The sequence below is a fragment of the Juglans regia genome, chromosome 3, assembly GCF_001411555.2.
Source record: "Juglans regia cultivar Chandler chromosome 3, Walnut 2.0, whole genome shotgun sequence".
NCBI classification, from domain to species: domain Eukaryota; kingdom Viridiplantae; phylum Streptophyta; class Magnoliopsida; order Fagales; family Juglandaceae; genus Juglans; species Juglans regia.
The window spans coordinates 60,053-85,836 of record NC_049903.1 but is presented as its reverse complement, the minus strand read 5'-3'; the positions used below and the strand labels follow the sequence as shown (position 1 = coordinate 85,836).

General features: G+C 34.5%; 1 protein-coding gene and 1 long non-coding RNA gene across 3 annotated transcripts; one reads left to right on the top strand and one right to left on the bottom strand.

Annotated features, from left to right (window-relative positions):
* Positions 1-480: 480 nt before the first annotated feature.
* On the bottom strand, positions 481-4,690 carry LOC109000408 (myb-related protein 2-like). 2 transcript variants are annotated; one of them, XM_018977268.2, is made up of 7 exons: positions 4,221-4,689; positions 3,915-4,128; positions 3,749-3,825; positions 1,943-2,000; positions 1,765-1,849; positions 1,582-1,651; positions 481-1,478 (listed from the first exon to the last, which is right to left on the bottom strand). In XM_018977268.2, exons 2-7 carry the CDS (start codon positions 4,123-4,125, stop codon positions 717-719), a joined length of 1,263 nt encoding a protein of 420 aa, XP_018832813.2. In that variant the 5' UTR covers positions 4,126-4,128; positions 4,221-4,689; the 3' UTR covers positions 481-716. The 2 variants fall into 2 exon arrangements, with proteins under 2 accessions (XP_018832813.2, XP_018832814.2); XM_018977269.2 differs by having other exon boundaries at positions 717-1,478; positions 3,915-4,133; positions 4,221-4,690.
* Positions 4,691-24,565: 19,875 nt separating this feature from the next.
* LOC118348049 lies at positions 24,566-25,410 on the top strand. The gene is made up of 2 exons (XR_004801185.1): positions 24,566-25,058; positions 25,205-25,410. It is a non-coding gene; the product is annotated as an uncharacterized LOC118348049 (long non-coding RNA).
* Positions 25,411-25,784: the final 374 nt, after the last annotated feature.

Sequence of the window (25,784 nt, the reverse complement as noted above, 5' to 3'; positions counted from 1 at the left end):
AGGATAGGGGTATATGCGAAATAAAAAAATATAAAAAAATACTATTTATTATTGTTTATATGTAGATAGTCGGAATAAAAGTATAAAAAAAATATTATTTATTACTGTTTATATGTGAATAGACGCTTTTAAAATATAGGAGATATGAGGATAGACTGAATAAAAAGTGTAAAAAAAGGACACTAGTTATTACTGTTCATATTACTGTTCATATTACTGTTCATACGAGGGTAGGGGCTTTTAAAATATAGGATATATATATATACACATTTGGTAAATGAAGAATGATTATGGAAATTAATTCCTTTTTAAAACGTCAGTAGTCGGTTTCAGCGGGTTCGACTCGCAATTTGCTTGAACCTGTTTTCCTATCGGGTCGGGTCGGGTCTCACTGGCGGGTTGGTTCATTGAGTTTTCTGCAGAGGCCTAAATTATAGTGGTGAAGTTTGGAGCATCTTGAACACGAAAGATGAAGGCATGTTGCATGTAATCGTTGAGCTCTCATTCATGTACGAGATATTAAAAGTAAATTTTACAGGAGCTACTAAATTGGCAGTGCAACTTATTCCGATTTCTCCCATCGATTGCTCATGGCAATCTGGCAAGAATAGGAGAGCGGCAGGTATCTTTCTGACCATTCCCTTCTGATACAAATCTAATGACCTAGCCTTGCCTATTTTACTTATCGCTTGGTTTAATCCCTCTGGCTCTCAGCTCTAGCTGAAACCATTCAAGTCGAATTGCTTGCAACTTCCAGCAGCAGCAGCAGCATCATTCTCATCATGGGCATTTAGGTCCAGTTTGGCTACAAAGTAAGGCACTCTGTATCCTTGGGAATTTTTCTCATTTTCTGGTTTACTTGATTCTGCCTTCTTGTTGATTCGGTCTAGAAAATTGTCTTCCAAGTCCCTTCCTTTAAATCTTCCTCCAGAACAGCTGTTGCTGCCATTCCCCTTTTCTCCTTGAAGTCCTATTCTCATGGATAAATCGTTGGAGCTTCTATCAATAGGGAACATTCTTCTTTGTGTATCTTTAACCATCGAGGAATGAAGCATGCTCTCTTTCAGGTCTTCAGACCACTTGAGTTCTGTTTTTTGTACCACGTGGCCCTCAGACATCTCTTTTTGCTCCAAGAATGCATTTACAGAATAAGGTCTCATCCCCATCCCCCTGTTGTGTATTTCTTGATCCTTTTGAGACCCTTCACAGGAAGTTAGACAGCTATCCATTGAACAATCAGTGGGCTGGGTTGCTAGGGCTTGCTCGGGGCACAACCCCTGCAGCTCTTTCAGCTCTGAAAATGCAGAATTTAGACATTGATTGGATACTTTGGACACCAGTTCAGATAGTTGCATTTTGGCAGCTTCAAGTCCCACGGTACCTATGTTCTGTCTTCCGAGTGTCTCCTGGGCTTTTTCCAACACTGCCTGCAGGTATTTTCCTTGAGCCTCTATCCGGAGCTGCAAGTGTCGCTGCACCTGTTTTAATTCCAAACAGATGATCAGAATTCTGCTAAATAACCCTTAACAAAAAAAAAAAAAAAAAATGCCCATATATATAGAAATTTCTGGTATCATATACCTCAAGCTGCTCGTGTAATCTTCTCTGCACTTCAATTTGCATCTGTAGTGCTTCACTTATATGTAAGTTTCTGGAATTCAAAGTTTTAGTTGTTAAGGTGAATTTGAATAGTCAAGCTGATTTAAAACATTAGATTTATAGATAACTGAACATAAAGAGCGTGAGATTCTTTTGTGTTCCTACTTGTTTGTATGGGGTCCAATACTTAAATTGTTCGAAGTTGTTCCGTTTGCTTCAGATACTCTGTCACACCCCAGTCCAGCCATACCTACATGCAAAGATGTCCGTTGTAATTCTAAACTTGCTTCTAAATAATTACTTGAAAGTGTTTAGACAAAATCTTATGAGATCGTCCTCTTACCTGTTTTGTTGGCCCCACTATTAGCCTGTCCATGCAAATTTTTACTGAGCCTGTACTTCTGCTAGCAACAAGGCAGAGTTAGCATTCATTCTTGTATTGTCTATCTTTACAAAATTTTTTATCTAATCATTATAATTTTTAAATTTTTTATATAAATTAAAATATATAATTTAATTTTTTTAAATCTTAAAATAAAAATAATATTAAAAAATATATTATAATAATATATTATTTAAATTTTAATTTTTATCTCAATTATGTAATCTCATTTGCATTTAAACGAGACCATGTGTTTTGGGTATAAACCCCCATCCCTTAGCCCTTGGAAACCCCAAATTATAAATGAAGTGTTTTGTGTAGATTTCATTTGCACACTTGACTCTTCTCCTACCCAGTCAAGGACACGTGAAGGCCCAAACCTCAATTTTTTTTTGTAATATTAGCATGTTTGGGCGTAAAAAAAGGGAGAAAATGTTCAAGAATCCCTTATATATATATATATATATATATATATATATATATATAGTTGAGATAAAAATTTATGGGTCTAGTTGCGAGTCCTTGTGAAAAATTTGTTTGGATGGTGGCATATCTATGACCCACCGTAAGTATATGACACCTCTCATCCAATCTCCCGAAATATTTAAAGATATGAAATAAGCTTTTAAAAACAAAAATAAAATATTAAAAAAATAAAATAAAATAGACCTAAAATACCACAAAAATGTAAAGTAAATCAACATTAAAAAAAATGGAAAAAAACTTAACATGCTAATTTAATTTTTATAAACTCAATGGCTAAATAATAATAACAATAATAACCCTATAATTATTGGGAATTAATCCTACATAAACACACACACAAAAAGTAATTTTTAAGACCCAATATTTTTAAAAAAAATCGAAGAAATATTAAAAAATATATAAATTATAAAACAAAAACAAAAATAAAAACTCATCACATCCCATGGTGGCATTCATGGTAGCCACAGTAATAAAATCACCCAGAATGACTTATAAGGGCCACCTCGTGGGTAGTAGTGACTAAGGTTTCGTTGTGATGTTAAGAATATTTTAAATTATTTATTAATAGTAATGAAATAATTTATACATAATTTATTAATAATAATGAGTTATTTAAAGATAATAGTGAAGAGTATGTAAACAATTGAGTTTCCAAACATACCAAACCACCGATGGAGTGGACGAGGGTGACCCACAATCCACATTTGGCAAATCCAACTCGGGCCTCCCAAGGGATGCGGCATTTATTTTAAGTTTTTAAGTGTTTTAAATAAAAAAAAAAATTTATTTATCATTTTATGATATGATATTAAGAGATATGTTCATAAGTAAAATATAATAAATAATCTTTAATCATTTAATATCATATTATGAGATGATGAAAAGATGATGTGAATTAAGATGTTGAGTAGAATTACTCTTTTCGGATTTAAAAATGATATTTTGTGTTTTGATTTTTATTTCAATGATATGGTTGAAGTGTAAGGACAACGTCTATGTGTCAGCTTTTAATTGGCTACACTTATAATATTCACCAGATGATATCGTCGTGTTAAAATTTAATTTAACGGGAGATAGATGGGAACTATTGTGAGTTTCTTAAAATCTAAAGATGACATGCGCCGAAAGTAATAACCTGGGAATTATTTTACAAAGCCGTTAAAAGATCAGGATTGGTTCTACGATTAATCCTAAATAAAAGATGAGACTAGGAAATTTCTGTTACTGTACTGGAATTCAAGGAAACTTTCATAAGTGACGTTGGCTAGTATTGATATTCACCTGAAGATGACTTTTGAGGTGGTATAAGGTGAGTCCTGGAATCCCCATGAGTTTCATCACTGTTTTTGGAGTAGCCTCTGCATTGAAAGAATGATATGCAAATTAGCTGAAGTTTGATCATTTGTAATTACTCTCTCATTCTCCGTAGGTTGTTATATACACTCACTGTCTGCTCCTCCTAGCTGATTTACTGCTTCTATGAAACGCTCGTGTAGATCTGGGGTCCATTTAAGTCTTGGCTTAGCATCAGTTGAGAGGACAAGTCCAGAATCTCCAGGACTGTTCGCACCTTGCAGGAATAAATGTCTCTCTGGAGGAGTGGACATTCTTGAAGAAGAGTGGATGTTCTTTCCTTGATGTTGGTGATGATGGTACATCTTCTGTCCTTAAAACAAAAACCTGACATAAGTTTATCTTGATGTAGAGGCTTTAACAACCGAAGTGTTGTGCTCAAGATCAGTACTAATTTTACCTTGTGCGTGCTTTCTTTTTTCTTCTCCTGATCCAAAATGATGGCCCTGAATTTTGGAGCTTGATGATACTCTATTCTTCAGGTACAAGACCACGTCTTGATTCTCAGATAAATAGAACTACGCACAATTGCTCTTGCTTGTCTGCCTTCTCCTTCGCCCACTTCCCACAAACAAAAGGTGTTCTAAGGCGCGGGCTTTATAAAGCAAATTGGCCGGGTGTGGGGGGCCACGGGATGGAGGTTTCGAGGCATAGAATCTTTGTAAGAGCCAATGGAGTACCTGCCCCAATGCAATATTTACAGTGACTTGAAAAGAGATTTTGTCCTTCCTTCTTTTCTAACTATGGGTCCTGTCCTCAAGCTCCACTTTCCATTCTCAGAATTGCTATCTATTTGAATTCTTCTGCAGTACTTTCTGTAACACCTCACACGTTGTATTAGGTACCAGAACTGATGCGCCACAAAGTCTTTCTGTTTTGCGTTAGTATTAGTCCGCCCGGCATAGGCAGGAATCTTATTCCAGGCATTAAGAGACGAATTTTATAGCAGCTTGGATTAGGCGAATCCACAATTGCTGTTGTCTTGAGACCTTCAAAGCTCACCCCTCACCCTCTCCTCTTGGAAGATTCTTTTAGTTGAGTGTTAAGGGTCCTTTTTGCACTCTGTTGTCGATGTTCATACCAATTGTAAAAAGGTTTTAGTTGAGTGTCATCTGTATTAAAGGATGCAGATGGAGACACGAAAGGGAGTTTTATATGGTTATTTGGAGAATGTAGAAGAAGATTCTGTTGACTGGAGCACCTGCAAGTTATGGAATTATATAGTTAAGAAAGAAAAAAATGGTGGAGGTGCTCCTTGGACATTGTTTGGAGGCAAGGAATGGAATAAGGATTAAGGAATACATTCGATCTTGTCTCCTTCAGTAAGTTTGGTACTTATTCAGCCCACGCATATAAAATAGAAGAGGGCCCCAAAACTTATGCATTCTTCAATTGGCATAAGACAGCCAGTCCCGCACCGACGAATCCTAATCAACTGGGACCCGGTAAAAAGAAAAAAAGGAAGAGTTGTACTTGCTTCCATACTTGCATTTGATGATAACCATGACAAGTCATGCCTAGAAGAGGACCACTTTCCTTGCCATCGACTCCTGCCTTAGCTTTGGAGATTCTCTTGTTTGAATCTATGAACTTTTCTCGCTCTATTTGATTAGTGCTTTTCTGTTGCTGCATTTGTCAATATAAGCTTTTTTTTTTTTTTGTTTTTTTTAGAAAAGTCAATATAAGCTTTTAAACATGTTTAATTTGTAAATGTTCAGTGACTGGAAAAACAAATAGATAAATTTCTGCATATTAAGTATGACATGAGGGATCCCGACGGTGCTTTTTTTTTTTTCTTTTTTTTTGCTTTTTTTTATGTATTTTTTTAACACTTTTAAATATTTTAAAAAAATTCACAACATCATTAAAAAATACTTTCTTAATCATTAAGTAAAAATAAAAAACTATTGTCGGAGCCTCCATGTACGCATGTGGATTTAGCATTTCTCATTAAGTATTACACTTTGTTAATACTTAATTTAAATCTATATGATTAAATCTACCTCTTCTAATTAATTTAAATTTATGGAATAGATGTTGACTTCACATAGTATCTGTGTAGAGAATCTGAGTTATAATTTTGACTTTACACTATCTCATTTAATTAAATATTACACATGATATTAGACCAATTTATTGAAGGGGATGATACAAATATAAATAATGAAATCTAGCTATCTCTTCCTATCCATCAACTTAAACTTTTAGAACAAGTGATAATCTCATACATTTTTGTCTGAATGAGTGACTAAAATGCAGATTTAGATACATACAAGGATTCATATTTACATGACATATATGCATTCACGCATACTAAAATATGTTCGTCCCATGACGTATCCTTCCTCACTGCATCTTGCTAAAAAAAAATTTATTGCATAGCAAACACTGTCAACGTAATATCGAGCAAAATATAAACTAGGATTGTTCTTTTGGTTTTTCCCCAAGCAAGCCGTGCATGTGTAGCTTGTAGTACTGCATTATGCTAATGCTGTTTTACCGGATTGATGGCTCTGGTGGCCCTACGGTGATTGTCAGGGATTATGCTAAATCAATTTAAAATTACAAGAATAATATCCATATGATCAACAGCTAATGCAGAATAAATTCGTATATAAGTTATGGAGACCAAATCTCCATCAAATTAAATGCGATACAAAAACAAATTACCTTATTCATGAATGAGGACGGAGCTGATGATACGAAGATACCTACCTAACGAGCACTCTAGATATGTTTAAAACGAGTATTTGCTAAACAAATTAATGAATTTGTAAGAGGCCAATTAAGAGCTCGATCATTAAAATAAACAAGTTAATCAAAAAGAAAATAATTCGTATTCCTTGAATAATATCTGCAGATTACTTCAGACTGACCTTTCATAGAAAGATCGTTGATTCCGATTTGTGAGGATATTTATTATTTAATGCAGTTTGAGAGAATCTATAAAACCGGCCTTTATGTAAAGCGCTAAAGCAAAATTCCTAATAAATAGTTTGCTGGCATGTGGATAGGAATAAATTGCACAAGCAAGAGGCAGGGATTTGGTACCATGCCAGATATAGCTCTAAATTGCTCTCTGTATTTGAACTCATGCATGTCTTACCAACTTGGCGAATTCTCTTGGATTTTGATGATTCGCAACAAGGACCTTCAAAATTCTTGGACGTCATTTTATAGCATATTTGAATAATCCATATATATAGTGTAAGGTAGCGTAGGAAATATGACAGATTTATGGATTAGAATCATTTATAGAGTTGATTGTCCGAATTGTAAGGTAGATTTTGAGAGAGATAAACAAAATATGTGGATTTTATGTTATTCAAGTGGATGTTACGCGCGCACAAATTTAATTATCGTAGGATCTACATGCATTCATGATGTCTATTTCTCTATGTAATTTATTATGGATTTTAACTGGACAAAAAATTATAGAGAACCGAATCCAAAATGATAGATTTAATTGTGTCCTGCCAAGAGTTAACAAGTATTTCGACTGAAATAAAAGAAAAAGAAAGGGGAAATTAAAACGAGAAAGAGAGTGGCTAGCTGCGCGCAGGAAATGAAAAACGTTCTCGTTTGGAGAGGTTATGGATCGATGGATGTCTAATTATTAATGTACGTGGTTGTGACCAGACGTAAATAGAGTAAACATGTTGCTGCAACTTTCATTTCATGCCTCTCAACAAGGACCCAGTGATCTTTCTGATAATGGTACATGTAAAGTACTTAGCTTTCCTTGATACTGCGGCCTTGCCCAAATGCCCTCACATGCTTCAAATCTCTCCCATTCTTTCATGCGCTTCTGTTTTGAACAGTATCAGGGAATAGTACGTACTACGCTTTTACTGATCAGCTTGTTAACTAATTATTGCTATTACCTTCGGCCTCTGATCTCTACGATATTGTTATTCTCTCCTCTTTGGAACAGAGAAGGATTTTTGTTCTCGAACTTACACTTCCTTTTGTGGATTATGTATCAATATAAATTTACTTTTGAGGACGAGATCAAGAAACTGCAAAAAATAGAAGCGCATCATATGTGTGTGTGTATGTATATATATATATATATATATATATATGTATGAGAATCATGTTATGGACTAGTCAATCATAAGCAAAAACTTTGTTAAGGCGCCTATTGGCTGTGACTTGTTGACCACACTGATGAAATTCATGAGCCTAACTCATCTCATAAAACCGGTTCTACAAGAGAGGATTGTTCATTGCTTATAAACATACTCAAGACCTTATCCACAGCCAATGTGGAATTATTCCTCAACACCCTCCCTCACGTGCAGGCCAGTATTTTTTCTGGTCCTTGTCACGGGGTAAATAGTTTGGGCTCCAATTCGTCCTGAACCAGGCTCTGATACCATGATGAAATTCATGAGCCTAACTCATCTCATAAAACCGGTTCTACAAGAGAGGATTGTTCATTGCTTATAAACATACTCAAGACCTTATCCACAGCCAATGTGGAATTATTCCTCAACACACACATGCTGGCAGTGGCTCAATTAGAAAGTAAGAAATGACCGCGGAATGCTATTCCTTGTGGAGAAAAGTTGGGGGCCGAAAAAACGTCTAAAAGATTCCTATGGAATAGGAATTTTAGAATCCTAACTCAAACTAAAGCCAATAGGTCATATTCTCAAGTCAAGAATTTAGTTATTCTTCTCTACCCAAAGCCACAAAAAATGGGTTCTTAGTTCCCACCCAGCTTTTCCACTTTATAAGCTAGTTTAGTTAGATGCCTTTCAACAACATTTAGGATGAGGCCGGCTGTGACCCTTGTATATATGTAATGTCACTCTACTCTAGTAGAATATTTTCATGTTAATTTAGAGAGTACTGCTTGGTTTTACCCATTATCCTTCTGCTGATCATGAGCTCATACGTACGTACCATATATATATATATAGCTCATGACAATATATATGCATGTACGTACGTAGCACGGCTAATATATACATCCATTCATCATGTCTAGTATATATAAATTTGTACTCGAGTTACTGTGGCATGCACTAATACAATCATACGTGTGTGTCATTAAAAGAGAAGACAAAAAAAGAAAAAAGAAAAAAAAAGAAGCTGATCGATCATACTTGATTTTGTAATAAAGTAATTATATTGTTATAAATGGTTATTAAGAAAGAATATTATATATATATATATATATATATGTATAGAAATATAAGTCTCTAGCTAGTCGGCGCCAAATATTAAGTCTGAAATTAATTTGTAAGAGGCGTTTTGTATATGATGGCTTTGACGAAAAGGCCGGGAGAATCAACTTTGCATGCATTAATGGACAATCGTACTGTACCATCGACCAAATAATTAAACTTAGGGTGAGTTTGGATGTTAAAGTGAGTTGAGTTGAGATGATAAAATATTGATAAAATATTATTTTTTAATATTATTATTATTTTGAGATTTGAAAAAGTTAAATTGTTTATTATATTTTGTGTTGAGATTTGAAAAAGTTGTAATGATAAGTTGAAATGAGTTGAGAGTAGTTTACTAACCAAACGCAACCTTAATTAATCGTACGCAAAATGTAAATATTGGAGGTCCGTTACTGGCCGGCTATATGAAGTTCACTTTGGTTCCTAGCTAGGACATGTAACAAGGCGGCCTTCTACCAAAATATATCATCCTGTCCCATAGTCTAGCTTAGCTAGTTGTTTCATTCCTAAAATAGTTCATGATAAGTACTGGCGATAATAGTACATAACTACATATTATAGCTTTTTTTTTTAATGATTTTGTACTAAACCGATAATGGTACTTTATTCGACACATTCTTCTTCTATATATACTTTCTTAAAAGGAGCCAGGTGTCTATTTCATGCATATATGCTCTACCATATTCATTCGTTGGATAGTCGAGTTGTTAACATGATCAGCAATATACACTACTCTAGGTCCAGACTCCAGAGCACTAAACTCTCACTCTGGCCGGACTTCTTTTTCCGAACTGTCCCCTCCCATCAATTCTTCTTTTCCGGATCCGTTTGACAAAAGGATGTCGTCCAAATGTTTCCCTTTCGATCGTTGCCGTATTTAAGCTTCCAGAGCATTAAAGTTTCGTTTGTTTTTAGAAAACTCTTCAATTCATCTTATCTTATCTAATTATTATATATTTTATAAATTTTTATATAAAATAAAATAAATAATTTAATTTTTTTAAATTTTAAAATAAAAATAATATTAAAAAATATATATTTTAATAATATTTTATTCAATTTTTAATTTTAATATCAAAAAATTTCATCTCATTTCATATATAAAAACAAATAAGACCTAAGAAAATATAATATAAACACAGTAGCTAGGTAAGTTATTGAAAATTTAAAAATATTCAAAGATTTTACAATATTATATATAAAACTCGAACATAAATTTCCAGATAATCTCAGAGGCAGCGAGTGATATTGGATCGGTAGGGTATTTTTACGTACGTACGTGAATAATATTTGTCACCGAAGCGATCGAAAGAGCCTTTATTTATTTATTTATTTTTGGGCGCTGAGTTAATATTGAATAAAAGAGATATGATGTCATTATGATGCATGGGGAGCATAAGGAGGGAACAACTTTTTGGTCCAATTAAACTGGCTCGTACTGCAGTATTCGGAATATGCTATGTGTATTAAAAGTTAAAACCAAAAGAAAGAGGCTGTTCTATACTGCATCAACTATTCAGGGGCTGGGAAGAGTTAATGTGATGCGACGAATTGTTTAATGGTTTGGATGCTTGGATTACACTTTTTACAGGAAGAGCCACACGTTTGAAGGCCACTACTTTGTGTGACCCTGGTCGTTATTCTTTCGTTATATTATATGAGAAATGCTACGGATCAGCCCCTGTTCACAGCTGATCCGTAGCACACCTCACGTGTCCTTTGTCCTTACATTTACATTCACGCCGAATTTTTCCAGAAAAATAGTCCTCAACTCCCACACTTTTTCCTTGTTTCAACTTCACCCCGCACCACACATTACCACTTCATCGACGCCATCTCTTACGGAATGATCAGTAGCAAGGCAACGACCATTATTTTAGTAATCACTAAATATCTCAACAAAATCCAGGACAGACCCATTTGTTATAATCGGGCATCCCGCCATGAACTTGACTAATTTCTTTCTTACTAATATTTATTTCTTCTTCTTCTTCTTCTTCTTCTTTTTTTAATGTCAAACACAACCAACAACAACGAGGTTCTTATCTTAGCTTTTTACAGAAACCGATTATACAAGAAGAAATTTACAACAACAACCCAAAAAAAAAAGAGGGTGAATTATATTTGGGCATGGGAGGGTGGGAGACCCTTTGCCCTGGTTTCTCAGAAGATTTACCTAATTTCTAGGTCGTGAATTTTTTTGCCTCTAATACTTCGCAAAAGCCACAAAATGGGATGGCACAGGAGATACGAGGCGACAAGGAACAAAAGGGTGGGTTAGGACAAGCTAAAGCAATCTAGGAAATGATTAGTGGGTGCCAAACGAGAGGAATTAAGATGATCAACACAGAGAGAGACCAGAATAAGGTGTGCACCTGTCTGAGAGAGGGAACGAAACGTGCGTTTAATGGACACGTAAGGTGTGCGCCGGGCTGCTGCTGCAGGGGCTGATCTAAAGATTTATTCATATTATATATATCATTATTATGCTTCAGATTTTTCGGACCTGAATAAACAAATAGATTTTGGGATTCCAACTTTGGTATACGCCATCCAATTAGGGGTGTTAAATTGTATTAACGGATCTTATTCGTGTCGTGTCAATACTTATATATAATACTACTAGTAATATATTATATATTATGCTCAGTTCAAAGTACTATTATATTTTATTAAAATAAAAATAAAATACATATATATCTATATGAGTATTCTTTGTCAGCTCTATGGATGAGGATGACATGATCTTTATGAAGAGAATGAATGTCTGAAAAATGAGGATAAGACTGTATTTAAATGTTAAATTGAGTTGAGTTAAGAGTTAAATTATGAGCATCTGAAAAATGATCCCAAACTCACCCTAAGAGTTTCAAATTTAGAGAATGAACATCTGAAAAATGAGACTAAGAATCTTAAATTTTTGTAAGCTTGATCAAAATATCATTTTTATTTTTTTCTTCTAATAGTACTAACTAATCTCCCTCTTAAATGAAGTTATTGAACCGAAGTATCGAGTTGAAATATGTTGCAAAGAAGCAGGATGATCTACTAATTATATTAAATAGTAAAGAAATAAGAAATGTTTCAAACGGAATGATAAAATTTAACATTGACATAACAAAAAATATCTAACTAATTATAACTAAATTTGAGAATGATCAAAATAATTTTGAATTGAGATAATAAAAAAACAAATGTGCATACATGATTAGGAAGCTGCTAGATAAATCTTCAAATGATTGACACTCTATTTTTAAGATTTTTTTAAATTCGAGCATTTTTACGGAGTAGTTGAGTGGAATTATTTTTGTAAAAATTTATTTTCAACTTTATTTTTAACTTTATTTTTAAGCTTAAGCATAGAGCACGCATGCCTTGTTGAAAGTTTTTTACGTTTTTACCTTATTAACAACCCATCTCTATAATTTACAAATTTTCACAAGTAGATATATTATTTTTTAATAAAATCATTTGATCTGATTCACCTATAATTTTGAAATTACCATAAACATAAATTTGCCTAAAATCAGCCTCATATCCTCTCTCGCCCAATGTATAAAAATATATATGTTAATCTTATATATATATATATATATATCATATTGTTATATATATATATATAGATGGAAAAAAAATTAATATACATGCTAATCCGAAAAAAGTACATTTATTTACAAATACGAAAATTACAGAACTAAAGGAAAGAACTCATGACAAAATGAAAGGAAAAAAAAAAAACATAGATATTCATTGCAAATGACCCAACGAAAAAAAAAACTTTACAAGAAGATGAAAGAAAAAAATCATCGAAAAAATCAACACTGGATTATATATCCATTCAATCTAGTAATATACATACTAATATATGAACTAAAGATTTGAAAATAAAATAATATATATAACTACCCTAATAATATATATGTTAAACAAATTTAATATAAATTTACAAAATGTATTTCAACCCCACCTCCGCAGCGTCAAAGAGAGACAGAAGGTGAAAACGCTCTGCGTAAGGGTTCAATACATTTCCATGGCGGCCAGTAAGGTCCTCTTCATGTTTTGTGGTGATGTTAGTTTCTTTCATGCGGTGGAGATCTTGGACAGAGGAGACGTGGTTTCCCGTCTCTGTCATTGCCTTTGAAGAAACATCTCTCAACTCATCTCAACTCATCATTATAATTTTTTCAAATTCCAACATAAAATATAATAAATAATTCAATTTTTTCAAATCCTAAAATAATAATAATATTAAAAAATAATATTCTAATAATATTTTATCATCTCAACTCAACTCAACTCAACTCACTTCAACATCCAAACGCAACCTAAATGATCCTGGTTTGTTTTTTTGTAGGAGTTTTTTCTTTTTTTGGTCCAAATGTAATTTTATTTTTTGGGTTTCTCGGTTGCATGCCAAATTTGTTCTTTCTTGTGGATTTTTTTTTCATCCCCTTTGTTTTTAGTCGATGGGATCTGAATGTGAAGTGTAGTTTCAGATTTATTTCGCCATCTCGTGTGAATTGAGGCGCTCTATTTGGGTTCAGGTTTTCTTTATCATGGATATTTTTGGGTTTCTTGATTGGATGTCAAATTTGTTTTTCTAGTGTGGCACAGGGGCAGTTGAACTTTCATATGCTGCTAGTTTCCAGGTTTTCATCGGTATATTCGTTTCTATGTATGAGGGACGCGGCGCGTGGCCAGAGTCGGGAGACTGAGGAGCGATTGGAGCGGAGAATCCAGTGGGCCTACGAGTGCCAGTAGACAGCTGATTATAGAACGCGTGCAAGGCAGGGCAAAAGTTAACAGAGATAACGGAAAGAAGAGAATTTAATGGGGAGAACAAGAAAAAACACTGTAGCAGTTAGATAGATACTTATATAATAGAGATAGATATAGGTCAATTCTAACTCGACCCGTTAAACTTGTCGTGTCAAAATCTCAAACTCTGACACGACTTAACTACAAGTCTAAAATTACAATCCAAACAATAAAAATATCGAAATTAAAATCCTAATAATTTTATTTTTTAGGTATAAGGGTATAATTATAATTTTAAATTTTTTAACGAGTCATAACGGGTTGACCTGTTATCAACCCGTTAAGCAATCGTGTCTTAACATGTCAATCCGTTTTAACCCGAACCCGTTAAGGCTAAACTCTAATCCGCTTTTATCGTATCGTATTCGTGTTGGATTAACGGGTTATGTCATATAAACACAAGGCTGGGTTTTGGGCTTCACACAACACACGGTCCAAAAACAAACACACACACAGTCCACAAATAAAACACTACAATAAACAAGCCCAAAAATAAAGTAACACAAATGACATATATAAATAAATATTAAGGAAATAATAACCCAAAACAAAAACGTACCAAAATAAATTACAATAACAAATAAATAATTAACACATAAATAAAATAAAATAAAAATAGTGCATTGAATTAAAAACTCAAGAATTTATAGATCTCATAACTTGTGTGTCAATGGTCATTTAGAAAGATGGTCAAATTACTTTCACAATGGTCATTTACCGGCAATATGGAACCATGGATCCAAGTTAAAACGTAAACAGGCGCTAATAACTATCACATCCAGACACCAAAACATATAGATGCAAACCCAGAATACCCCTTCATTCTCATGCAAAAGTCGATTCCATTACATTTCACAATTATTTAAATGCATTAGACCCTAAAACTATAAACATCAATTTCTAAAAATGTAAATATTATTTTTCGAAATAATAAGAAGGTTGATATATAATATCTTTCTTTATAAGAATTAAAAAGTGTTTTATTTAATAATCCTTTTCATATTTTATTTATTTAAATTAGAAAGTGCACTTGAGTGTGAGGATTTTAATCATTTCGTGGTAAGCAAAAAGGTGTATATGGCTCTAGAATCTAGTCGCTATTTTACATTATTGTCGATGAATCTCAATTATCCCATGCGTTGGCATTATCGATATCTTCTCTTTTTGCTATCTATTTTAGCAATTCTGCTACAGGTACCCGCCGTTGGGTACCCGTAGCGGAATCGTCTGACGTGACATCAGTTTTATATTATTATTTTTAAAAAAAATACCGCGATTCTTCACACCCGTTTTATGCATCTCTTGATTCTTTTCCTTCTCTCTCTCTCGACCTCTCGAGCCATGGAACCAAGGGTTGCGCCTACCCCAACATCATCATCGGCATCCAACACCACTACCTTGGGAAGTACCAATTGGAGCGGTTACTGGGACGAGGCAGCTTCGCCAAGGTGTACTAAGCACTGTCACTAGTGGATGACACAGTTGTGGCCGTGAAGATCATCGACAAGTCCAAAACCGTCGACGCCGCCATGGAACCACGGAGAATCCGAGAGATCATGGCCATGCGTCGCCTCCAGGACCACCCCAACATCCTCAAAATCCTCGAGGTCATGGCCAGAAAGCTGGCTGGGCCGTTCGTGCGGCGGTACTTCCAACAGCTGGTATCAGCACTGCATTTCTGCCACCAAAACGGCGTTGCCCACTGCGACGTGAAGCTGGCGCTACACTTCTGCCACCAAAACGGCGCCGCCCACCGCAACGTGAAGCCGACGCTGCATTTCTGCCACCAAAACGGCGTCACCCATCGCAACGTTGCATTTCTGCCACCAAAACGGCGTTGCCCACTGCGACGTGAAGCTGGCGCTGCACTTCTGCCACCAAAACGGCGCCGCCCACCGCAACGTGAAGCCGGCGCTGCATTTCTGCCACCAAAACGGCGTCACCCACCGCAACGTGAAGCCTCAGAACCTCCTGGTTCAGTCTGAAGATATTGTCTCATCTTCGTGAATCGTGGGGTCAGTTTGATTTTATAAGTGTTGATTTTAGAAACAACACTAAGTAAAGAAACGATGCGTTTAATTTTGGGTGAAACACATCGTTTAAATAATGCTGACTTGTAGCTCGGGTACTCAGCGTGTCCACCATCTCGGGTGCAAGTAGCTTTTTTGCTATTCTAGACAGCTAGCACAAATTTAATTGCTAGACATTTTCATTATTGTTGGCGATCTTTTTAAGCAGACCCTATGTACAGTACTTAGAGACCATAAATTAATAACAGCACCTCAATTAAATGAATCTATGTTTTTAACATAAAAAGGCCTATAAATTAAACAAGTGTTAAAACAAAAGGACATAATTCTGTATTATCAAGTGGGGTAGAGGATTAATTGCCAGTGCTTGATTAATTAGCAACAATATATCTTTGGGGCCAGCCAGGATGAATGGTTCCATATAACCATCCTTTCACCGATCACCATGGCTGTATAATTGCAGGCAAGCTGCACTATCTTCCTAGTAATTTTAAAAGATTAGTGATAATTAAAAACATTATTTGCAAGTTAGTGCCATTCTCTCCACATGATTGTTCATATGTCATATTTATAATTTAAATGTTAGATTTTAAAGTTCTCTAATAAATTAATTTTTATTGTATTAACAATGTGAAAAATGTATTTGCTCTACAGATTTGCACTTGAAGTTTTTTACAAAAATGTTGCATCTCAGGCTCTCAGCCCGTTTGGAAGTTGAGCTTTTACAAACTTCAAAGTAAATATAATATTAAAAAGTTATATTATAACAATATGATACTTTTAGTTGTTCTTGATACTTTCAGATTAACACATTGCTTTAAGGAGAATCTGTCTAATTTCATAGAAATATTTCTTACACATTTTATTAAACACATTACATGCATACAACACAACTTACAAATACATTACACATATTATCAAACACATTTCCTTATTATAAATTTACAAAACAAATTCATTTCAATCACAATAAAATACTCAAACATGCATGCTATGAGTAACAGAATACATAAAATTAAATCAAGCAATTTAATTTTAGAACTTGGAATCAGGTTCTCACCGTAGGCTGAAGCTCGGATTGAAGTCGCGCACTACGGATGAGCAAAGACTCACGGCCGCAACAGAGAGGGAACGAGGCGACGAGGTGGAGGTTCACTAGTTCAGCTGTTCAGACGTGAGACTTGAGATTGAAGGGGGAAGAAGGAAGAAAGAAGAAGGGAGAATGAAAGGGAAGGGGGGTCCTGCATTTTGGACCCCTCATTTTGTCAAAACTTGGGGCTTAAGCACATAATTTTAGAAGGTGATTCTTTATAAGTCGCAAAAGCTTTGCAGCAAAAACAAGAACAATGGAAAGGCTCTGGGATGATATTAGCAGATTCAAAGTTATTACTACCCACTTTTAAAAACTGGTTTGTTAAGCATATAAGGAAAGATGTGTTAGTATTTTTAATAATTACTTTTCTTTCCGTTGGCTTTAGTAGCCGTTGGTTAACGGGCTTATCTTTATTATGGCCTTAGTTTTACTTTATTGGTTTTGATCGTAAGCCCTTATTACATTTGGACATTGGCCTTTAATTCTTTTTCCCGTTATATCCATTTTCGTCTAGAGTTATTCTTTATCCCATTTATATATATTTGTTTTGTCTTTTAGTATGGGTGTGACATATAATTTTGAGAAAAAATGAGATAAGAAAAATAAGTTTAGAGAGTATATATTTTTTAGAGTATTTTCAGATAAAAGAAATGTGTTCTTTTGGTAGAGTTTTGAGCTCAACCACTTGTGCAGAGTTGGTTCGGACTATATGACGATCAGTTGGGCTGTTGTAACCTGGAGAATAAGGGTGAAAACCGACCCCATCGACGCGGTTTTGGGGTAAACCGACGCCGACTGATAGTTTATTTTTGGGGGAGGAAACCGGCCGAAACCGATAGATGGGGAGAAGAAACACCGGCCGTCTTGACACCGGCAGTTCTCTGGCGGTTCACGATCGGTTCATCGGCGAGTTTCGTCTGAGAGAGTAGAGAGAGAGTGTGTGTCGCAGAGGAGAGAGAGAGGGGATGAAAAATGCGATCGCGTCACTGGGAAGAAGACGACGTAATTTCAAAACGGCACCATTTGGTTTAGACCAAACGACGTTGTTCTACTTAATTTTCTTTTAATACGTTATGAATAAAACGACGTCGTTTGGTATTAAACCAAACGACGTCGTTTCAGTTATGTTGAAACACAACTACAGACTTAAAACGACGCTGTTCCACTTAAACTTAAGTGGAATGGCGTCGTTTTGAATACAGAATATATAAAAAAAATAACATTTCTTTAATGGGCCAGTTCAACGGTTTGAACCAGGTTCGAACCCACGCCGAACTGGCCGATATCAGTTTACACTATTTTCTGCCGCACGCCGACCGGTTCTTCACTGGTTTCGGCTGGTTCCGAGCTCCGGCGGCCGATTTGAGTTGGTCTAGGTTGGTTTCTCGGTTTCTTGTATAGCCCTACTGGAGAAGTCAAGTCAAGAAGAATTCTACTGCACCGATTAATTTGAGATTTTGTACACTGCAGATGGCTTGAATCTCCTTAAAGAGAGCGATATTTTTGTGCCTCAGTCTGAACTGGTTTCGTTTGAATGTTAATTTAAATGTAATTTTTATTATATTATTGTATATTTCACTAATAATTTTAAGGAGAATTCAGATGAAACTTACAATTGAAAAGTGCACAGAAAGCGATGGATGTCTCAATAAGCCCTTTCAATTTGTTGAAAGGTGGTGGGCAGATTCTGGTGTCAATAGGCATATCTGCTATGATAAATGTATGTTTAAAAATTATACTCATTTTAAAGTAGAGAAAGATATTACACTTGGTGATTCTAGTAAAACCAAGGTTGTTGGAAGTGGTGAGGTTGAACTGAAATTTACCTCTAGGTGTATTTTGACGCTTAAAGATGTGCTTTATACACCGTATATGAGGATGAATTTGATATTAAGTTTTTTACTCAATAAAACGGGTTTCAAACAAACTATTGAATTCGATAATTTTGTTATAACAAAAAATGAAATTTTTGTGGGCAATGACTATGTATGTGATTTTATGTTTACATTGAATGTTAAGCATAAATCATCGAATGTTTCTATTTACAGTCTTTCTTCTTTAGATTTTTGGCATGCACGTTTATGTCATATCAATAGTAAATATGTTGCTATCATGAGTAGTTTAGGATTAATTCCCAAACTGACAAAGAACTTTAAAAAATGTGAAATTTGTAGTCAAGCAAAAATTACAAAACGGCCTCATAGAAGTGTTGAAAAAAATACCAAATTGTTAGATTTAATTTACATTGATCTTTGTGAATTTGAAGGAATTTTAACTCGTGGAAGAAATAGATATTTTATCACTTTTATTGATGATTTTTCAAAATATACGTATGTTTATTTATTAAAAAATAAAAGTGATGCTTTTGAAAAATTCAAAGAATACCTCCATGAAGTTGAAAATCAATTTGGTAGAAAGATTAAAAGATTTAGAAGTGATAAAGGCCGAGAGTATGACTCAAATGAGTTTAATACTTTTGTTCAGTCCTTGAGAATTATTCATGAAACTACTACACCATACTCACCTGCATCTAACGGTGTAGCTGAGAGAAAAAATAGAACGTTGATTGAGTTGATAGATGCTATACTTATTAATTCAGGCACTCCTTTAAGTTTTTGGGTTGAAGCAGTTTTAACTGTTTGTCATGTTTTAAATAGGGTGCCTTACAAAAATTCAAAAACTACACATTTTGAATTATGGAGAGGGTATAAGCCAAATTTGAGATATTTTAAAGTTTGGGGTTGTTTGGCTTTTGTAAGGCTAACTGATCCTAAAAGGCCCAAATTGAGTGTTAGAACTACCACTTGTGCCTTTCTTGGATATGCAAAAAATAGCACAACCTATAGATTTTTTGATATTGGAAATAAAGTTATTTTTGAATCAGGCGATGTAATTTTTCATGAAGAAAAATTTCCTTTTAAATCAAATAATAGTGGGGGTCAAGAATTTAGAAAAAATACTTTTTCAGAAACTAGTTTTTCTACTCCTTTAGAAAGTGAATAAAATTTTGAATTAAGAAGGAGTAAGAGAGCTAGAATTGAAAAAGATTTTGGTCCTGACTATTATATTTACAATATTGAGGAAAATCCAAAGAATTTACAAGAAACCTTAGCATCACCTGATTTTGTATTTTGGAAAGAGGCTGTGGATGATGAGATAGATTCAATAATTTCTAATAAAACTTGGAAATTAGTTGAATTACCACTGGGTTGCAAATCCATAGGGTGTAAATGGGTCCTTAGAAAAAAATTTAGACCAGATGAAAAAGTTGAAAAATTCAAGGCAAAGCTAGTTGCAAAAGGTTTTAAACAAAAAACCGACATTGATTTTTTCGACACTTTTTCTCTAGTTACAAGAATAACATCCATTAGATTATTGATTATCATTGCAGCAATTTTTAAGTTAAGGATTCATCAAATGGATGTTAAAATAGTTTTTTTAAATGGGGACCTAGATGAATAAATTTATATTTGGTTCTAATTTGCATGTCATAGATGAAACAAAAAGCATGCTTAGTAACCATTTTGATATGAAAGATCTTGGTGAGGCTAATTTTATTTTGAGTATGAAGATCACCAAAACATGTGATGGTATTTTCCTTGATCAATCGCATTACGTAGAAAAATTATTGAAGAAATATAATTATGTTGGATGCAAGCATGTTGTTACTTCTTTTGATTCTAGTATTCATTTATTTTCTATTGAAAATGATGATGATGTGATTAATCAAGAGAAATATGCTAGCATGATTGGGAGTTTACGTTATGCGACTGATTGTACTAGACCTGACATTGGTTATGCGGTAGGAGTACTTAGTAGATTTACTTTCAAGCCTGGAAGAGACCATTGGTATGCAATGGATCGTATAATGAAATATTTATCCGGTACAAAATATTATGGCTTGTTTTATAAAAGGTATTATGCTTTATTTGAAGGTTTTAGTGATGCTGATTGGAATACCTTGTCAGGTGATTCTCTTTCAACAACTAGTTATATTTTAATCTTGGGAGGTGGTGCTGTATGTTGGAAATCTAAAAAATAAATGATTATTGCTAACTCAACCATGGAAGCTGATCTTATAGCTTTAGCTTTAGCTTCAACAAGTGAGGAAGAAAACTCGTTGAAAGATTTATTACATGAGATTCCCTTATGGGAAAAACCAGTTCCACCAATTTTAATTCATTGTGATAGTACTGCTACTATTGGTAGAGTACAAAACCGTTACTATAATGGTACATCCAGATCTATAAGAAGAAAACACAGTACTATGAGATCTTATTTGACTGATGGTATTATTAATGTGGATTATGTTAAGTTTTGTAATAATCTTGCAGGTCCACTTACAAAGGTATTGACAAGAGAAATGGTCTGGAATACATCGAGATGAATGAGATTAAAACCCATAAATTCATGAGCCATGTATGGGGATACCCAACCTGGCGATCAGAGATCCTGAGAATTGGGTTCAATGGGAAAAACGAATCATATGATGGTTGTAAGAAATGCACTATTTATTTTAATTCTCATTCCTATGATGTGGGTGCATTTATCCTATAATGTTGTGGAGGATGAGTTTTTGGAAAAACACTTAATGAAATTTTGTAGTTCTTATGAGTAGGGTGTAAGAATTATAGGAGCACCCTTAACAGATTTCACCTATGTGAGTGTGAGAGTGAGGCCTCTTTCTATAAGATTTGGGTTTAGTCTCAAATACACTCTTGAAACCAGGATTAGCACAAGACCGTAATGTGCTAGCTAAAAAAGTTTATGTCAACACCTGAGTTATTGTGTGTGAGTAATAATTCTTTATTTCCCTTAAGCAGTCATAGTTTAAGTCTGAGACTACTACTGACTCTGGAGTAAAGGTTTTTATTTTACTAAGTGAGGGTTCAATGCAGAGCATATCTTTATGATGCATAATAATCATTCTTTGTCTATCTCTTATTTATATTTTATTATTATTAAAAATAGAGAAAAATGTTAGTATTTTTAATAATTACTTTTCTTTCTGTTGGCTTTAGTAGCCGTTGGTTAACTGGCTTATCTTTATTATGGCCTTTGTTTTACTTTATTGGTTTTGATCGTAAGCCCTTATTACATTTGGACGTTGGCCTTTAATTCTTTTTCCTGTTATATCCATTTTCATCCAGAGTTATTCTTTGTCCCATTTATATATATTTGTTTTGTCTTTTGGTATGGGTGTGACATATATTTTTGAGAAAAAATAATATAAGAAAAATAAGCTTAGAGAGTATGTATTTTTTAGAGTATTTTTAGATAAAAGAAAGGTGTTCTTTTGGTAGAGTTTTGAGCTCAATCACTTGTGTAGAGTTGGTTCGGGCTATACGACGATCAATTGAGCTGTTGTATTATGGAGGAATCAAGTTAAGAAGAGTTCTGCTGCACCGGTTAATTTGAGACTTTGTACATTGCAGAGAGCTTGAATCTCCTTAAAGAGAGAAATATTTTCGTGCCTCAGTCCAAACTGGTTTCGTTTGAATGTTAATTTCTTTATAATTTTTATTATATTATTGTATATTTCATTAACAAGATATGAATAAAGCAACACATGTTTTAGCAAAAAAATAGGTGTATCTGATTTCGTTGTTGATGTAGAGGATATTACTTATTGTGTTTTTTTCCTTGTCTGGTGAATCATAATAAAGTTTGCTTTTCTTTAAAAGAAAAAAAGTAGATAATTTCAGTATCATCAAATTTCTTTAAGTTATGCTATACAGAAGCATCACACTCTGCACACCATTTAAAAAATATATGATTTTACTTTTTTATCCTCGTATTTCATATTTCATTTTTCATTAAATATGATAGTAAAAAAGTAAAATCATATATTTTTAAGTGGTGTGAAGAGTGTGGGACTTATGTCTAGAGTTTTTCATTTTCTTTAGCATTCCTAATAAACATAAAGATGAAAAAACAATATGTATTTATTTTTCTCATCACTTTTTTATTATTCTCAACCTTTTTTCATAAAGAAAGTTTATTTTTTAATAAGAAATATTACAATTTTGAATAGAATTAGCTTGAAAGTTGAAAGTTGAAACGGATTAGGTGGTTGAACGTAAATAGAGTACTGCAATATTTATAAAAGAATTATATAAAGAATTTTATAAACTAATTTGTTATTTGATAATCTATTTTATAATAAAAATAATTTTATAATTTAACAAATCACATAAAATTACATCAATTTATAAAATTATTTCATTTCTTCTATATGCACCCGTCGGCGCGGAACCGGCTGACGTGGCACTTTGAAAATTGAAAAAAAAAAAAATCGAGTGAGTGAAATATGCAGGAAAAATAGAGGGAAAGTAAAATGAAAAAAAGAAGAAGAAGCAAAAAGCAGGAACCAAAATGAATATGAGCATTGTCTTCGAGTTTTCTTCTCCCTCCCGAGCTTCGTCTTCGACTCCTCTTGTCCCGAAAATCTCATCTTGTCTGGAGTTTCATCTTCTCCCCAGAGCTTCATCTTCTTCAAGATTTTGCACAAGTGCGTGCATGCGTCTAGAGGTAAACGGGAAGGAGACATACTCACCACTCACCGAGAGAGGATGAGAGGCGCGACGGTAAAAATGAAATGACGCACCAGAAGTCTCTCATTATGCTCGATGCTTCAACATGAGAAGCACTCTAATACTTTGAACCTTTCAGAATGCTGACGTACAAGAATGCATGTGGTGCCTTGCACGTTATACCATGTGGTACTTCAACTACAAAATGTTTTACTTTATATGTATATTTTGATCAGGAGGCTCTAACCAGCCATCATTAGCTAATGTAATAGCAGGAGAATTCGTGATGGAATACTTTGAACCTTTCAGAACTATTGTTATAGAACAATTGTTATATATAAATGTTTTAAGAATGCAAATCTACATATGTTTCTCTCTTTTGGGTTCAAACGAATTTTCCATTCGATTTTCTCTTTATATATATATAAAGAGCACCAGAAGTCTCTCATGATGCCCGATGCTTCAACATGAGGGAAAGTATTTAGTACCTATTCAGCTTACTCTGTTCTTAGTTATGAAAACAGGGGATGGTTGGGGTCCTGCGGCTTGGAGCAACATCGAGAAGAGGAAGCGCTGCTAGCGACTTGTTGTGGGAATGAAACGGCTTACGAAATGGGGTAGGTAGAAAATCGAAGGGAGAGGCAGAGCTTTTAGCTTCGAAGGGAGTGGGAAGATTTCGGCTTCGTGGGTCGTCTCGAAGATTTCTATCTCGTTAGTTTTGCTCTTCTCTTTTGCTAATTTTACGCGAATTAAAAGATTTTTGAAGAACATATAGAGATGAAGAGTCGTGGAGCTGAACAAAACGAAGAGGGAGAAGTGAAAAAAATAACCTTTTTTATAAAAAGTGGGTCCAGTTATGTGAGGATTTCCCCCAACCGATTATAAGTAGAAATTTTAAAATTATTTTTACGTAATTCTTTTTGTGACTAAATAAGTTTTCGTTAAAAAAGACACTGAAATTTGGACCGGTTCAGACTTCAGGGTGATGCGGGGGTGGTTTGGGAATTTCGGAATCCTCGAGATGGGCAAGTTTGGGAACATGGAGGGGTATAAAACGAAAGAGCTGAAACCCTAGAAGAGAAATCATCAACTACTTGATCTTATCTGAGCAGAGTGTGAGAGCAAGGACTGGTTGGTATGCGGGGGGTCTCAAATCGAAAAGTCCCCTTCTTGGATGTCTTTGAATATCGGTCTGAAGCTACCCTCTCCCCTGAATTTTGTAACGAAGATCATGGGGGGCTGCTGGCGGCTCAACCATAGAAAGACCAAGAAAGATATGCGGGCTTTTCTTTGACTCCATTTGCCATAAAGTCTTTAAATTTCACCCTTTTGCGATGACGACTGCCTGCGCGCTGAGCCCTTTTCTTTACTTTAAATCGAACGGGCAGTGATGGCCTTGCGGGCTTTCCAGTTCCGAATTTGTTTCTTTGGCTGTTACTTATTTGTTGAACTGAATGGTTTTGTTTTTGTTTTCTTCATATATTTACGTCTCTCTATGAATGCGTGTGTATTTGTATGTATGTAGAATGCCCGTTTCTCAAGCAGAGTGGTGCTTGTTAGCTGCTGGTAATTCTTTTTATTTTTTTGCAATTGATAGTGATGGGGTATGTATTGGACGATTTAATGTTAAATACAATCTTATTCACACAAGAAATAATGTTAACGACAATCTTGACATGGTTAATGTTTCATTGTTTCTTTATTATGAGAAGGCAGGAATGAAGATAGACAGAAGGGGTGCGGGGGTCAAGATGAGAACGCGGACGATGCTTCCTTTTACAATGGAGTGTGTTGGGGGTACAACTTATGCATTGCTGTCCTGTTTATCGAGTGGGAACCTATTTTTGCCTGTATTCTACGTAGAGTTGAGGAGTGCACGGTTTAAGCTTTAAAAAGAATAAAATTTATTATTAAAAAATTAATTTTTTTTTTTTATATAAATTTTATATTTATTTATTTATTTATAAAATAATTACGCTATATTATATTGTAATTATTATGTCTCATTTTTTTCCCCTCTGAATCTTGGCTTGTGTTCAAAAAATATTTCCGCCACCAGATTATCTTTTTATTATGTAAAAATGTGGCATTTTCCCTCTTATGTGTATAATTTAGGGCTACAACCCGACTTGAAATAATCGGGTTTGCGCCCGACCCAACCCGAGCGTTCACATCTAAGGTTCCAAATCGACCCAACTCGATCTGAGCAAATTGAAATTGGGTCGGACCCATATGACCCAACAATCACCATAGAGGGGAAAAAAAATTTTGCATTATTCACTTTCCCATCGA